General features: G+C 29.7%; 1 protein-coding gene across 1 annotated transcript in view; it reads right to left on the reverse strand.

Annotated features, from left to right (window-relative positions):
* The window catches only part of LOC129219117 (membrane-associated protein Hem-like), a 109,109-nt gene that overhangs the window by 86,316 nt on the left and 5,968 nt on the right, over positions 1-16,825 (reverse strand). Inside the window, exons 2-4 of the mRNA XM_054853437.1 lie at positions 12,720-12,830; positions 1,799-1,891; positions 1,240-1,296 (exon numbers count right to left, since the gene is read on the reverse strand). Coding sequence (XP_054709412.1) covers positions 1,240-1,296; positions 1,799-1,891; positions 12,720-12,830 — 261 coding nt within the window. The remainder of the gene's footprint in view (positions 1-1,239; positions 1,297-1,798; positions 1,892-12,719; positions 12,831-16,825) is intronic.

A 16,825-nucleotide genomic window follows, 5' to 3' on the forward strand; every position in this document is an offset into this window, starting at 1 on the left:
ATGTTAAAATGAGTTTAAATCAAGAAAATACTTTTATATCAAGGAAAAAAATCAACTTATGTTCTTCCAACATTTAAAAGAATAATAACATTTAAAACACATTTTATACAACACACTTAACAACATTTAAAAAACATTTTAATGTATGAATAAACAAGTGCAAAAGCAATTACTATAAATTTCAAACTTATGAGTCAAGACATCAAAAAATTCATCAGAATGAAGATTGCCACCGAATTTTTTTAAGACTAGCTGCACTCAAATGGCGATGCCCAAGCTAAGAATTCAAAAGAAATCGCTTAAAATCTCCCTCTTCCACAAAAAAAGATTTTTTTTTTTTTTTGGTAATAAGTGAATTCTTTTCTTTAACAAAACACACCTATAATTAAACCTAAAAACAAAATCATACGATAGTGTATTAAAGAAAAAATCTAAATAAGTAGTAATTGAAAAAAAAAGGTTTTCGGGTTTATCAATTACAATCCAACATCAAAAATTAATATGGGCCAAAAATAGTTATTTCTGTAGTATTTTGTCTTACTAAACACGAAAATCACCATAAAAAAATGAGATTAGTGCTTGTTTACCAGGTACAAGGTAGTGAAATCTCACTAATGCTCTTTTTTTTTTTCGGCAGATAAAAACACCTCTCATGGAGCTGGCCATCTTTTAAACTTTGACCCCTGGCTGAGACAGAAAATCACACTACATAAAACACAAATAGACATCAAGAAGCTGAAATTCAAGAGAGAGAAATGCTTAAAAATAAGTCTCTAGTAAATCCATCCATTTCTGTTTCCACCTATGCTCATTCTGCTGGGAATACTGAAGAACTCTGTCACAGTTATGAGCAATCATGGCTTTCCAATACTCATATATAAGGGGATACTCACAAGATACAATAAAGCTTAAGTTAAGGAGAGGCAGTCTTCCAACTGCCAACCATTTAGTCATAGAAATACTCATTGCTAAAAAAAATAGGCTTATAATCATAATTATCCTTTCTATTTTAAATAACAAATCATTAATTAATGTTTAATTTTGAAAAAAAAGATGTTATTTGTTAAGAGATATTATTGGACTTTTATCGTTCATCTTCAATATCCCTCTTGGTTATAATTCTCTCTTAGTTATTTTCATTATTTTATGACAAAGTCTTATGAAGAGTGAAAACGATTACTATGAAAAACCTAACATTTTTTCATTGAATAGCATATGAAACATAAAATGTGTACTTACAATATCAAGCTGCAGTTGGCAAGCATCCATAGTTGTCAGTAACTCCGACACATGATCCTAAAAAATGTAACAATACGTTAGAGTACACTACAACAAAAATTTAAAACAAATTCCAAAAAATTGTACCTGAAATACAAATGCATGACAAAATAGTTTTTAAATACTATTTTGCAATTTTTCTCCTATTTTGTAATCATTACAGTTAAACTTTTTTGAATTATAAAATTTTCCATATTTTTTAAAATTATATTGTAATAATTACTGTTCTTGAACATAAAAACGTCAAACAAATTTGTTCAAAATTTTGCTAAAGTTTATCAGTTCCATCAAAAAGATAAAACTGCTAATTGGTTCAGAAACTTCGATAGAATAGATGATCTGTAATCAGCAAACTGCTACAACTTACGAAAAAAAATTACCCCACATATGTACATATAACTAGGTATTTTTTACAACTGTTTTCATAACAATGCAAAAGTTACTCATGATATATTATAATCCTACCTATAAAATTTGAAATGCAACAAAGAAATGACATCAAAAGAACATAGAGACTCACTTTAAAGTCCAACAAATCAACGAATGAATAATAATATAGACTAAGAGATTTCATGATCTCTTGTCGAATACTGAAAACAGCATTTAGTTGATTCTGAAAAAAAAAAAAAACAGTTTAGTATTCCGGAATTTAAGCAACATTTTGAAAATTACATCAGTTTTAAACATCTTATACCACACAAATTCAAAATAATAGAATAATTCTCACTTTTTGGCAAAAAGTTTATTCTAACCAAATTTAAGTGCAAATTAGGTATTTATATGAACATGCCACCTTTCTTAGACCTCAAAGTGTGCATTTCATTTCAAATACATTCAATTAAAAATTATCTTAGACAGAATAGTCCAAAAGTTTATAGTGATGAAAGTTTACATTGAGTCAAAAAATTAGAATATTCAAACTAAAAGGGGAAAAAACACTTGCAAAAAAAAAAAATATCATTACTAGAATGCGTCACTTTTGCTGGATTCAATGCTTTAATCCTTTCACACACAGATTCTACCACCTGTTTACAGTAATCATTTCTGACACTTTCCATACCCTCTTTAATGCGGCAACGAGCTCAATTTTGTTGGTGGGCACCAGGTCTTGAACCCCTTTCTTCAGATTTGACAGTACCACAAATTCTTGATCGTATTGAGATTTGTAGAGTTGCTTGACCAGTTTAATACCGAAATTCCTCTTTCTGTTTAAAATCTATGAGTTGATTTAGAGACATAACATGGAGTAGAATCTTGCTGAAAGATTCAATGTGTCACTAAATGTGTAACTGCTGTGCCTCAGATGAAGTATCATGCAGTATTATTGATAAACAGTGGAAGTCATGCATTGTTTTATTTTAAAATATATATAATTTCCCAATTCCAGCAGCCCTCATGCACCCAAAAACCAAAAAGGATGTGTCAAATTGGAGACAACGTCTTACACAAGATTTTTCATATGCTTTTCTTTTTAAATGTCAAACTCGAACACCTTTTTTTGTTTACAGATATTTCAAAAAAAAAGATTCATCAATGAATATAATCTTTTTCCAACCTTGTTGCCCTGTATGAGCATCTTTTTGCTCCAGGAGAGTCGTGCACGTTTCTGCTTCAAGTTTATCTTTGGTATTACTTTGTAGATCCACGATTAAAACTGCAGTTTATGCAACCATCCAGGAGTAGTTAGCATGGACAAAATAACTATACATTATTTCCAACATTTATGGACGTAAGAAAAATTTTCAACGATTATTTTGGACGATTTACTTAAATTTGAGTTCATCTCTGCCACGTGCAACAATTTTTCTACCTCGTTTACTTTGGTTACTTTTTAGTTGGTCAGTTCTTCTATATTCCTTTAAAATCTTACATATCATAGATTGTAAAACATTCATTTGAGTTGAGTTGTAAAAAAAATTTTCTACCTTTAAGAAATGATACAATATGTAACTTCGTTCTTTTCCTATTTATCACCTTGACTACCCAATTTTAGCAATAAAAGGCTTTTAAAAGAACGTAAAATAATCTAGACGCCAAGTTCCATACTTGTGACAAACTATCGGTTAACAGGTATGCAGATATTTTAGCTACTTTTTAAAATTCACATTGAATGAATAGATTATTCTAATTTTTTGACCCATATAAAAAATCTATTTTTCAAATGTGTTAATGATCCATAAGTTGTTAAAATATTATCTGAAAAGTTGTTTAAATTGATAACCCGTTCATGAATAACGAGTTTTAATTTGCATGCTTCCATTTTTCCCCGACTCAGATGCAAGTTTTGTTCAAACAGTTCTGTTATTCTATTATTTTGAATTTGGTTTGTATAATACAATGCATAATAATTTTACTCAAAAAAAGTATAATTTTAAAATAAGCTTTTTCATCATCAATTTAACAATTAAAAATTTTAGAATGATGAGCTTTTGAAGCCTTATCATGAAAAATGATAAATGACTTACCATAATTTGAAAATTTTTAATTCTAACTTAGTTAGATTTAAAATATTAGTTAAGATTTTGGTAAAAACAACATAACTTTCACATCATTTTTGAAATAGTAGATGGTCCTTTGGCCCAGTAAGCATAAAAATATACTGGTCCGCAGACAGAACCAACTGATCCACTGAGCATGAACTGAAGTTTAACAAGAAATATGTTTCAACAAATTAATCAACAGTTTACTTATACTTTATTTTACATAGAATTTGCAAAAGTAGCTAATTGGTATTAGTTTGAAATATTGCTACTGTGATCAGGGGCGGACTGGCCTGGTCGACTGGTCAGGGAACCCTGACTGGGCCTACTGCTTAGGGGGGACAACTTAAATAGTTGTCCCTTTTTCGTCAAATTTTCCTAAAAAAAATTATTTAAGTTCTTGCTCTTCAAATTCAATTCAAAATTCTGGATAAAGTAAATGGGAAGAGTTTTACAGAACTAAGATTGATGCTGTACATGATATCTTAGTCATAGACCTGCTATCTTTATGCATCCATTCCAGGGTAAAATAAAGATAAGGCTGTAGAAAGGCTAATAGCCAAGAAGACAACAATAGAAACACTTGGGATAAGAGCATAACTTTTGAGAGAAATCAAAAAGTTGGTCTCTGTAGCTTCAAAAATTGTTGGTGGCCCATTTAGAATTGGGGCAGCAAATATGAGAGAACAATATCCTGGAATGCCGCCGAATCGAAAAAAGACCATTGCAACATTCACTACGTACTCAGCTGATCATGATAGATTCAACTAAATGGTGTAAGTTGGCAAAAGATTTCCTTGGTCAATTGTAAATTATTGCTACAAGTACTTTCATCTCAGAATCCCATACGGCAAAGCAAGTCTGGACTGTGATAAACTATGAATATGAAATAGGACAAAATTTTGACTTAGAAGGGAGAGCTCCCGAATCTCTCAACACATTTCCCCTTCACTTTTTTTAAGCTTCAATGTCGAAAAGTTTCCTAAGAAAGCCCCAGCATTTGTCACCCTTACGCCACAAAACATAACGTAGAAGTACGTTTTTTAATCCTTCAGCTAGAACATTTTTCTAGCAAGAGTACACATACTTAACTTAAGACTGAGCACTTAAATGTGCACACATTTGTAACATTTCAGTATACAGCCAAAAATTGCATTTCTAAATCTTAACACTTCTATGTCCTCAACGATGACCTCAATAAGACTTTCAATCTCAAAAAATTTCTGAGGAGGATCCCAAATTTCTTTCCTTAACATGACTACCCAAGATAGTCTGAATCTGTGCCTTTAAGATTTCAATTTCTAAAAAGTTCTGAGGAGTATCGCTAAATCTCCTCTGCTCTCTCACTTAAGGTCTCAAAGGCTGGCCCCAAGTTGCATTTTTAAAATTTAAATTTCAAACAAAACCCAGGAAAAGGTCTTGGAATGCCCTCTTTTCTCTAATGTTACCACAGATAGCTTATAACTTCACTTTTAGAAATTTCAGAGACAGCACCACTGAACCCTTTTTCCTAAAAGATTTGAAATGGACTTAAATTCAAAAACGATTTTGAGTGGGAAACCTGAACCTCCACCCCTTATGTCCCCTTTCATTTGCAAATGAAGCCTAAAGTCGAGTTTTTAGAACATCAAATTCAAAAAATTTTGGAAAAGAGCCTCCTGACTCGACCTTTTGGTAATGTCAAAGCTTTCTCCTAGCGTCAACAAAGATAATCTACAATTGTGTTTTTCAAACTTATATGTCAAATTGTATTCAGACTACAGGAGACATAATATAGTTATTTACATTTATTAAAATGGAGGACATTGAAGGGCAAAAATTTAGCACACATGTCTAAATAAGGGATCATTGTTTTAAGCTTTTAAAATCTGAAGCTAATCTTGAAATTGGGTAAAATTATGCATTTGAAAAAGTTTCTCCATCTTTCTAAAAATATTTTTTTTTTTTTTTTTTTTTTTTTTTTTTTTTTTTTTTTTTTTTTTTTTTTTTTTTTTAGTCAATTGAGCCAGGATCCAGATGGAGTTTTCAGGGGTCATGACTCCCCTTCAAGCAATTAAATACAGCCTAAAACTCCATTTTGGGAACAAATTTTAAAACAACTCTGCTCAGGTGCACAAATGTTACACACCCTCTTCCTGACAATGACCCCTTCCTAAACTAGAAGCTGTATCTGCTATTTTTGCAATATGTACGTAGCTTGAATGGATGAAAAGGATAATGTGTTTGATTTTTTTTCAATTTTTTTAATTTTACAGATCTAAAAAATATTACCAGAAGAAATAAACACCATATAATGTTATGCAATTTTCATATATTTTTTTTTTAAATAACAAACAACCCTTTTAGGATAATAATGTATTTGCTGTTTTTAAAAACTTGGTCTTTAAAAAGAAAGAATATTGAGTTCAGTTTTAGAATGAGAAAGATATTTAATAATGGAAACCAAAATGAAAGAAAGCAACAAATACAGGGGGAATAGTTATACAATTTCAGAAATGCTTTAAAATAGTGCAGGAGCCATCCTATCAAACAATGTCTTAAAATAACATCAGGGAAAAAAAGCAAAAAAAAAAATTACATTTTAACTTAAAATGTTTATAGTTATCGTTCTGAAAGTGACAAATAAATATTTTTGTTATTTTAAAAGAAAACCCTAGTCTATAATACTTTCAACAGTTACATTGTACAGAATTGGTTTCTTTTAATTTAATGGAAAGCAACTGAAAAATAAACTTTAACTCTGGAAATTGAAAGAAAAAAATTGTTGAGCACACACACAATTGCCATTGCAATAGCTTATAAATCTTGGTTGTTGCATACACAGGGGTCCCCACTCCTTTATAGGGATGGGTACCTCTGCTTAAAGGGACTCACCTGCTTTAAATGTTACAGAACACCCTCAAAAGCAAAACTACCCCCCCCCCCCCTCATAAAAAATGAATTAGCCACTTCTTACAAATTAAATTGGTGCAGTCTCGCATCATTTTTGGTAATTTTGCAGGATGAGGGGTCTTTACCTGCTTGTTTTTTTTTTTTTTTTTTGGATACGGTAGACATAGATTGAGATTTTAAAATTATGAAATTTGTTTTCAACTCTTATATTTCTCCAACAAATATCACATTAAAAATTAAATGTCTTGACTAAAAATTTAATTTTTTCAAAATTTTCAGTAAAACATATCACTTATTTGGAAGAAGAGTGCCACAATACGAAGAAATAAAATTTTACAGGAGAAGCGTTTGAAGTTTAAATCTTCAGAAATTTGCTGTAAGAAAAGTAAATATTGTTGTGCTCCCCAGTGGTTAATATTAGAACAAAAATTCTCATTATTTTCCAAAGAAGATAACGTCATTTGAAGCCCTTTAAGCGAGAAAGAAAAGAAAATTAAAAATTTTGTATTGTGGCACTCTTATTCCAAACGAGCAATATATAAACTATGAATAACACATATGTATGTATCAACTTTATCTATATTTCATGTTTAGATAGAGAAAAAATACATCACCATTACAGATTTTACATTTTTTTTCACAAAATACCCAGTTTTTGTTTGATTTACCAAGACCCTCAAGTAAATATCTGATAAATACCTAAATTATATTTACCTACTCACTGAGTACTTAACTGATCTACATAACTAATTTGGATGCTTCATCGACATTTATTATAGCTTACAATTTCTCTATACGTAGTTTGATAATGAAAAATGTTGCTTAAAAGAAGGCTGGGAAATAAATTTCTCATGTCTGCTGCACACAATTTTTAAACAGACCTTAGATACTTTTGCACTGTTGATTTCAAGTCTATAATTGGTTTATCTCCACAAGTCAGTCCCCTTGGACAGTTTAATAATTTAATCTACAGCAAAACTTTTGAAACTGCATCCCAACAAAAAGGTTAATCTTTTGGAATTCCTATAGCAGTAACTGATTTTTGAATGATTACTACAAAGATTGTCAGCAAGAAAAACCAACACAGCATATCCTATCCTAACATGCCATCCACTATTTGGTCAATTTCATTATGAAAAGTCTTAAATTCCAGTTCTACCAAGTTTGTTCCTCATGTGAATGTGAACACATTAAGTGAGGAAATGGTTTTAACAACAGCAGATTCCTTATCTTTAGATAGTAAGATTTCATCAACCTCACAACAGTTTAGTCAAACAGAATTAAACAACCTATCATGTGATTTGTCCCTCTCGAAAAAAAAGCTGAGGCATTTGCCTGCAGGCTGTAAGAAAAGAATTCTAATGAAACCCTGATTTTACATTTCTCATGGGACTGGATTGAAAAACATAAAATACAGGATAATGTAAAACTCAGGAAATACATAGAAAGAAAAATCAAACAGAAAAAACTAAAGGTAGTAAAATTGACTCTTTTAAAAGGTTTAATATCTACATTTTATGAAAAGAACATTATTGTACCTATTTTCCTTAACGTGGATGGCTGTTTTAGCCATTGAGTTCAAAGTAAATGTAGCATCTTCCAAGATTGAAATACTTTGCAAGCTTTTTTCATGGTCTTTATTGGAAACAAAATAGTGTTTTACTATTTGTAAACTCTATAATGCAACATTGAAAGAAGGGACAACTGTGCTTCTGGTTCTTCTTGTTCATCTTCATTATGGACAAAAAGTCCATGAAGTAGGATGGGGCAGTAGCTCTTCTGTTTTCATAGATTATCTTCCAACATTGTGGATTAACTTTAACGCCAGAGAAATCACGCAGGGGCACACAGTCACCCCATTCTTACCCAAACACCTGTCGCAGTGTAAATATTTATATGTAGCCAATAACCTTTTCAGTATCCTCCTATCTAACAGTCCCCTTGGTAGGTGAAGAGTTATTTTTACTTTTTTTCTTTCTGCGCATGAAGCAACTATTTCTTGAAATTCACATGTTAATGGAGTAACCCACTCTCCCCAAACGAATGTTACTGTTTCGAAATTTCTCGTTCTCAGTAGCGTACTTTTATGTTCTCTAGCATCTCTTCTTGCACTCATATTTCTTTGTGCTCTGAACACTGCCGTGAAAACGTAAACTTTCAGATTATGAAAAGATAGAAAATAATGATTTATAGAAAATTTTATATAAAACAGATTGGAGTAACTCAGTCACCCCGCGCAATCTGTTCTGTCACTGTTTGGTGTGCAATCTCTCTTGGGTTAAAAGAGTACTAAAGGAAACATATTCCTACTTTTAGAACTTTTTCTTTTCTTTGGTTTACTTCCCAGAGAAAACACAAAATGCAGGAAATTGATAAATAACAAACTTTCCATCTGGCTTAAAATAATATTATTAGTATACAGAAAAATTGTCACCTGTCGGGAAAAAAAAAGGGGAATGAGGAAAGGTGTTGATTTGGAGGCCGTAAAATCGGGGTTTCACTATAGAGAGTTTGATTTATGAGCAATTTTCTTTTTTTTTCCAGAAAAAAAGATGTGAAATTTGTAACTTCTTGTTGAAAGAAAAGCTATTCATAAATTGCCATGATATCCTAAGTCTTCTTGGAAAATTGGGAGTTATCTCCAACAGTCATATAGCACAGGAGAGTTGCAATTATGTCTAGATAGTAGCATGAACAGTCTATTGTTTTACTTTATATATCTATGCACATATAAACCTAAAGGCTTTTTATAAACTCAGGCATTCAACAAAAAATTGATTAAAAATAACTTAAGGGATATATGAAAAAAGGGGGGCTTTTCAAACAAAACTATACACAGGGGGTAAAACTGTCTGGACGGTCAAAAATACTGACTTTACTGATCAAAATTTATAAAATACTGACCAATACTGATTAAATACTGACTAAAATTTAAAAACTTATCAAACTTTGTTGTAGCAAAAAAGGGTATCAGACGTAGTGAAATAGATGCTAGCTTTATTTGTAATGTGCAGCAACATAATGCAAAGTTTATTTGGTACAAGTTTTGACTGAAAGATGCGAGTTTAATTTATATATTTGGTGAATTTTGAATATTTTTCTTTCTTTCTTTTATTTTTTTTTATTTATTTATTTTTTTTTTTTTTTTTTTTTTTTTTTTTGAAACTAGGAAAATAAATTAAAAGATCTTGCAACTGGTCAAAATATCATTAAATGATTAAGAACAGCATTTCATTCATAATTTTTTTCCTTGAAAACTCATTGGAAAACATAATTTCAAGAAAATTTCTCATATCAGGAAATACAAAGTGAAAAAAATCTATAACATTGCTAATTTTTAGTTTAAAAAACATTTTAGTAAAACCCACAGCATATTTAGAAGATTATTTTAATTACTAATCAGCAAATATTTTTACATGTACAGAAACTAAGTTCACTTATATTGCAAGAACTTATGATGAAAATTAAAGGCAGCAAATAAAGATAACAATTTAAACATAACAAATTTTTTCTATCTCAAAATTTTACACGATGTAGTTGTCATGATACCTTATTGCTCTAATATTATCTTTATCTTTGGACAAAAATAGGAAAAATTTTCTAAGAAATTTTTTCAATGATGATAGCATGCAGTGTTATAACAATGTAAAGCATAATTAATAGTTGCATAAATATAAAAATAAAACATCCAGACAATGCTCTTATGCAGTGAAAACAGACCATATACAGTATAGTAAATCTGCAAATAAATTGATCTAATTTATATACACAGAGGTTAGTATATAATTTGTTCTTGTGTGTATTTACCATACACACAATAATTTTAAACACAATACATTTTAAAATATTGTGGATGTGAGCAATAGGACTGTAGTGTATTAAAAATACAGTAATTTTTCTGGGATGCTTGAACTTTACTTTTGTTCGGTATGTAAAGCAATTTGTTTTACTATTTCCAAAGATAACTCTTGCTTTTATGTACTTCACCAAAGGAAAAGTATCAGGGGAAAAAATTGTTTAGAAGGTCAAAAATACTGACTTTTCAGACCAAAATTTATTAAATGCTGATTAAATACTAACAATTTTTTTAAATACTGACTAACTAACTTTAGAATAATTATCAGCAATATTTATAGGTTGTAAAATGAATGCTTATTTTATTACATTATTAGGCAACGCCTAATTTGTAATGTAAACCTAAAATAAAATATTGACTAAAAGTTGTTAGTTTAGTTTATATAATTTCTATATGATGATGAGCAGAGACCTACAAAAACATTTAAAAGTTAGGAGTCGGGAAAAGTTTTTTAGATGCCAGACAAATATTATTTAATTCAAAGAATTATTGAGTGCAATATAGCTTCCGATAAAACAGGTTGTTACGTTATCTTTTTATTTGTCTGAGCAGCCCGGCACCTGGAGTTTGTTAGATCCTAACCATAAGAATGATTAATTTTTACTACAACCAGGAAAATACATTAAGATCGTTCAAATTTTCAAAATTTTACTAAATTATTGAGAAAAGTTTCTTATTAATCACATTACTTTTTCCTTTAAAACAACTGTAAAATTACTCTAAAAAATTCCAAAATCAAGCAAAATGCAAGTATCTATAAATTGTATTTATGTATTCATGTTTGAAAAAGATGATGAAGAGAGAGTGAGAGAGAAAAAAACTAAACAGCCTAAAAAGGAAGTCTGACAACTTTTTAGTAAAACTGAAAACATTTCATGTTCAGAAGACTTTTAATTGCAAATAATAAGTGTTGGGTAGAAACCAAATTTCTTTGTATCACGATAAATGTATTAACACAATGAAAGTTATGAGATATTTAAAAGAAGCATAAAAGTATATTTTGTCTTTCTTGAGAATAGTACACAAAAAATGCTGTCATCTACTTTTTTCTTTGTTACATTTGGGACAAAATTGGAAAAAAAAACACAATTTGATGAATCAATTTTTGAGAAATCACCCCTTATTTACCATGTACTGCATGATTAAGGGTTTTGTACACATTTAAAAATAAAATACACACACTATGATCCTATACAGTGATAATTGATTATTTTAATAGAGGCAAGTACTACATGATGTGTAACATAATATTTATTCTACTATGAACTTTAAAGTATAGTAGGAAAAAGATTGGTTTCTTAAAATTAACAATAAATAAATAAAATAAAGCAATTTTTCTGTTGAAATGATAGTTATGTTTTATTTTCTAGATATTAGAAACAATTTTAATCAGATAAATTGAAAATAATTTCTTCAATGGGGGGGTGGGGGTAGGCGATCAGACAAACCATTAGACACACATTTCCCCATCCCAGTACCTTACTTTCCAAAACTTTTATTTTGCAGTATTCATTAACTTAGTTATTTATTTGATAATTATTTCTTTTTAAGAATTTTTTTACAACAGACTAAGCATATATTTGTTCTTTCTCAAGAACATTTGTGGAAAATAGACTAAAAAAAAAAACTAACAGCAAATTATTTTATAAAATAATGCAAACTCTAGCAGATTGGCAAAATTAAGTTCAAATGTTGACAATCTCTCACTTTTTTGGCATTTTATAAATTTTGTAAGAAAAAGAGGAAACATATCACTGCCGATATTTTTCTTAAACAGAACTCTTAGGCAAATTTCCAAAAAAATACTGACTATACTGACTAAATTTTGAAAAAAACTGACAAATACTGACCAAGATGAAGAATACTGACTTGTACTGACTTTTACTGACCAGTTTTATGCCCTGTATACATTTGAAATTACCTTACCCAAATTAGGTATGATCCAGTACTTGTATAAATACATAATGGTTACAACTCATTTTTACAGAAAAAAAAAATTCATTTTCTAGTTGAAATACACTGATACTTAAAGTTGTACCTTAAAGGTTATTAAAAATGTCATGCAAATTGAAACTAATTCAATAATAGATTTTTAAAAAAAAAGAAATTATATACTTAGCAGCTATGCAAAATAACAGAAGGAAATTCACTTACAGATTTTCTACGTTTATTTTTTATATAACAAACTAAATAAATCCTTGTATAATACATACACTATTGCTTCGGGTATCTAGACTAGGAAACTTCCGTACTATGTATCGAAGTGACGATTCCAAGCTCTTGTCAGATAGAAATGATGGTTTGCTTTTGGAATCCCCACATGCCTAGATAGAAAAAAAATGTATTCACAGATTTTAAATAATAGTCACAGAAAATAATGTTCATTTAAGTTCTCAGGGGTCTGGCCAGAGGAAATTTGGGTCTGTTAACGGACCCATCACAAAAATCTGAATAACCAAAACGGACTTTTCACAAAATCCCGACCAACCAAAACGGACCCTTCACAAAATTCTGATAAACAAAAACGGATCTTTCACAAATTGTTTATTGGAAGAGCAAATCTCAAATCAAAATAACGAAGCATATTTCCAACAATAATGTTTGGAACCTTTTTTAAAGTTTAATTAGAGATACTAACTTATACAAAATCTGCTAATTTTTCAAAAGAAAAAAAAAAGGCGCTCTTATGAGGCTCCTGCAAGTGATAAATAACTACTAAGGCCAAATAAATATAATGCTTGTTGTTGATTTCTATGAAAGAAATTAACAGCTGAAAGTCAGTTTGGTTTATAATTTTGCTTGTTTGTTTTATGCAGCGGTGTTGTTGCAAACTTCTCTGAAAAAGTTAGTCGTAAGCACTTTTCTCACCACTCATGATTTAATAAAAAATAATATACAGGGAAATGAACTTAGAACTGCAAAGGATAGTAGGGATGGGGGAGGGAGAATGTGATTGCTTCAGATAGGGTTACCAACTTTAAACTTATCGCCACTTAGCGTCTGGCGGGGGGAGGGGTGATGTTTAATTGATATTTTGGGAGAAAGTTAGATGGGTTTGAATTTTTGATGCTAAAAAGGATAATTAATTTTAAATAAACTCTTTTTCATTGTTTTTTTTCTTTAGATGTCTACATTTTGAAAAGCGCAATCTTTTTAGATTCAATATGAGAATCCTACTTTATTCTTTTTTCAAGCAAACTTCACTTTATTAGGATGCAAATAAATGAAAAATCTCTTTATTTTTACAACAACGCTCATTTTATGTTTTTAAAGCGGAATTCCATTTTCTTTTATGAGTCAAAAATTTAAATGCTGAATCGATGGTTCATTTTTTAAGTATTTATTTATTTCTTTTTGACTCAACTGTGTCCAGATATTAATGAAATGTTTATCATAGGACTCTAAAGTGCAATTCTAAAATAATAATTTTATGAGAAATATTTATTTTACAAGAAGTTTTTATACTTTTGATTTTTTTACTTTGAGGATTGCGATCTGTTTGCATCCGCTATGGGAATCTGATTTTTCAAATTTTCGATGTTTAGTACGCTTTGTTAAGAGGTAAACAATTAAAATATTTGTTTATATTTGTAAAAATCATGGAGTTTATAAATTTTAAACAAAATTTTGTCTTTTTTAACAATGTCTTGGTTCAAAAAGTTAAATGCTGAACCCCTGCCTGAATTTCTTTATTACAATTATTTTAAATACTATACATATAACACTTCTAGTATAATTTAACATAATGTAGAATGGTAAATAAATATTGATACTTGAGGGATACCCATCTCCCAAAAAGCCATGCCGCCCATACTCCAATACTCAAAAAACACTCAAGAATGATATTCCCAACAGAAAAGAGGGAAAACACTCAACATTAGTGTCAATGATGCAGTTTGCGCCATCTCAAAGTTCAAAAATTTGGTTTTTACAAAAAAATTTTTTTTTTTTTTTTTTTTTTTGCAAAATTTAATTTTTCACAAAATTTATTGATTTTTCACAAAAATAAATGATTTTTCACAAAAAACGGACCCTGTGAAAAATCCTGGACAGACCCCTGGTTCTACGCTATCAAAGCACACCATACTTGAATACGCAAAAATTAAAGTGTTACAAAATTACTAATCTATTAATAAAAATTCAGTTAATAACAACACAATTTGTGGAAATATTTTAACTCACTTTCAAAGCGTTTTCTCAGTAATACACTGAATGAGCAAAAAAAGGTTTTATTATGTAAAGCAACTTTTGTTTTGTGATTTTGATAATTTTTCAGGGTAGATGTGCATGGGTAAGCAAGTACAGGATGATTCAACAAACTGGCTTTTAAATTGATACTAAAATTATCAGTTTAAATAAAGGTTAATATAACTAATTAATGGATAATAAAATAACATTTATAATTTGATTTAGTTAAATATTATAAAATGAGCAGAGCCTAAAAACTTCTAAAATCTTAAGAGCCAGGAAAAAGTTTTAGATGCCACACTAAAATAAATTATTTTTCAGGGTTTATTCTCTTCAGGAAGAAATATGATGTGACACAGCTTGTCTTTTGCATCAATCTGTGATGAACAGCTTAATTTTTCACTTAAAAAAAAAAAGATTGATAAAATTAAAAACTAAGGCAGAAAATTCATACCTTGAAATATTCAAAAAATAATTAAAATCTCACAAATAAAAAAAATTCTGAACTAAACTGAGGACTAAATTCTTCTATTTTACATTAAAAATTAAAACACTGCTGGCCCCGCTAAATCGCGTAATGGACAAACGAATACCCTGCTTATACGAATAAAATATCCGGGAACCAAATACTTCCCATGCCGTAGACGCAATGTTAAAAATCCCTGCTTAATCAAATAATATTTCTTGGAACTGACAGTATTTGATTAAGCGGGGCCGACAGTACTTAGATATTGAAAACTGTTTTAGCTCAGTTCACACTCAAAATAATGTAAATACATTATTTTCCCAAAGTCAGTGACGGCAACTGACCCCCTAAATGACAGACACGGGTGTGACCCTTAAAGTAACATTTTAATTTTATTTCAATTAAGATATGCAACTTAAAACTATATACTTGACTAACAGGACACCATCTACAAAATAGGTCTTTAAATCCATATATAAATTCAATTTGGCTAAAAGTTTTTATTTCTTTAAGAAGACATAAAGAAATTGTTAAACGGTTAACTGAATTTTCATGATTTCATTGTATGAAAAAGCTGTCACTCTATATGCATAGATTTAATGATAAATAAAAATTGGTGGGATATGACAAGGAAGATACTGACAAGCAAGTAACTGATCGAATTTTTACAAATGTCCACAGCCATTTCTAATCAGTAGAAAACTTTTATATTGTAAGATGCAGTGAAACAACAGACATAAAGCTCACATTAATGACTATAATTTTCAGCTGGTGCCCTAAAGCAGAATACTATTAAATTTGCAATGTACGTTGCAAAACGCAGAACAATTCTATTCAAATGTCAGAGGAAAACACAAAGTATTCTGCAGAAATTTTACAAATTTCAGCAGAAAATCTGCAGATTTTGTGAACCTGCAGATTTTTTGCGAATATCTTCCAACTAAACTTCAATATTTACGACAGGATTCGCCATTAGAGATCGTCATTCTGCTTATATGTTGTTTATTTTACATAGCCTGAATAATCTTTTTAGAGATTGCAAACCCGTCTGTATGTTGTTTATTTTACATAGCTTGAATGCTCTTATGTGATTCATTATATGTAAAACAAACAACATACAGTAAAGGAAGAAGCCTTCATATGAACAAGATTAGACTCCTTGCTCTTTTCTTGATTCTTTGTCTTCAAGTAATTAGCGTACTATAATGACAATTTCGAGAAGAAATCTTTATTTTTTAGATTATTTTGCTTTTTAATATTGAATATATCCCAAAAATTATTACTTCTTCACCAGGGTGGCGACAGGAACTGTGAAAAAAAGTTCCCTGACTTTTCCCTGATTTAGTTCACCAAATTTCCCTGATTTACGTTACCAATGATAATGGTTTTCTTTCTTTGCTCTACTTGAAATCCATTGTATGTTTGTATTAAATGCAGTATTTTAAACGTTTTAAGTTGTGTAAAGTTGTTGAACTAAAGATATATTTTAAAAAGATGCTACTTTTTCAATAAAATGGTTTAAAAAAAAAAACAAAAAACAAGACAATTTTTTGGAAGGAAGGAAAAACCAACAAAACAGTATATTAAATTTTTATACATGGAAAGATTATAGAAAATTTAAAAAAAAAAAAAAAAACTTCACTTCCAGAAACCACTTAGCATAAG

The sequence above is a fragment of the Uloborus diversus genome, chromosome 3, assembly GCF_026930045.1.
Source record: "Uloborus diversus isolate 005 chromosome 3, Udiv.v.3.1, whole genome shotgun sequence".
NCBI classification, from domain to species: Eukaryota; Metazoa; Arthropoda; class Arachnida; order Araneae; family Uloboridae; genus Uloborus; species Uloborus diversus.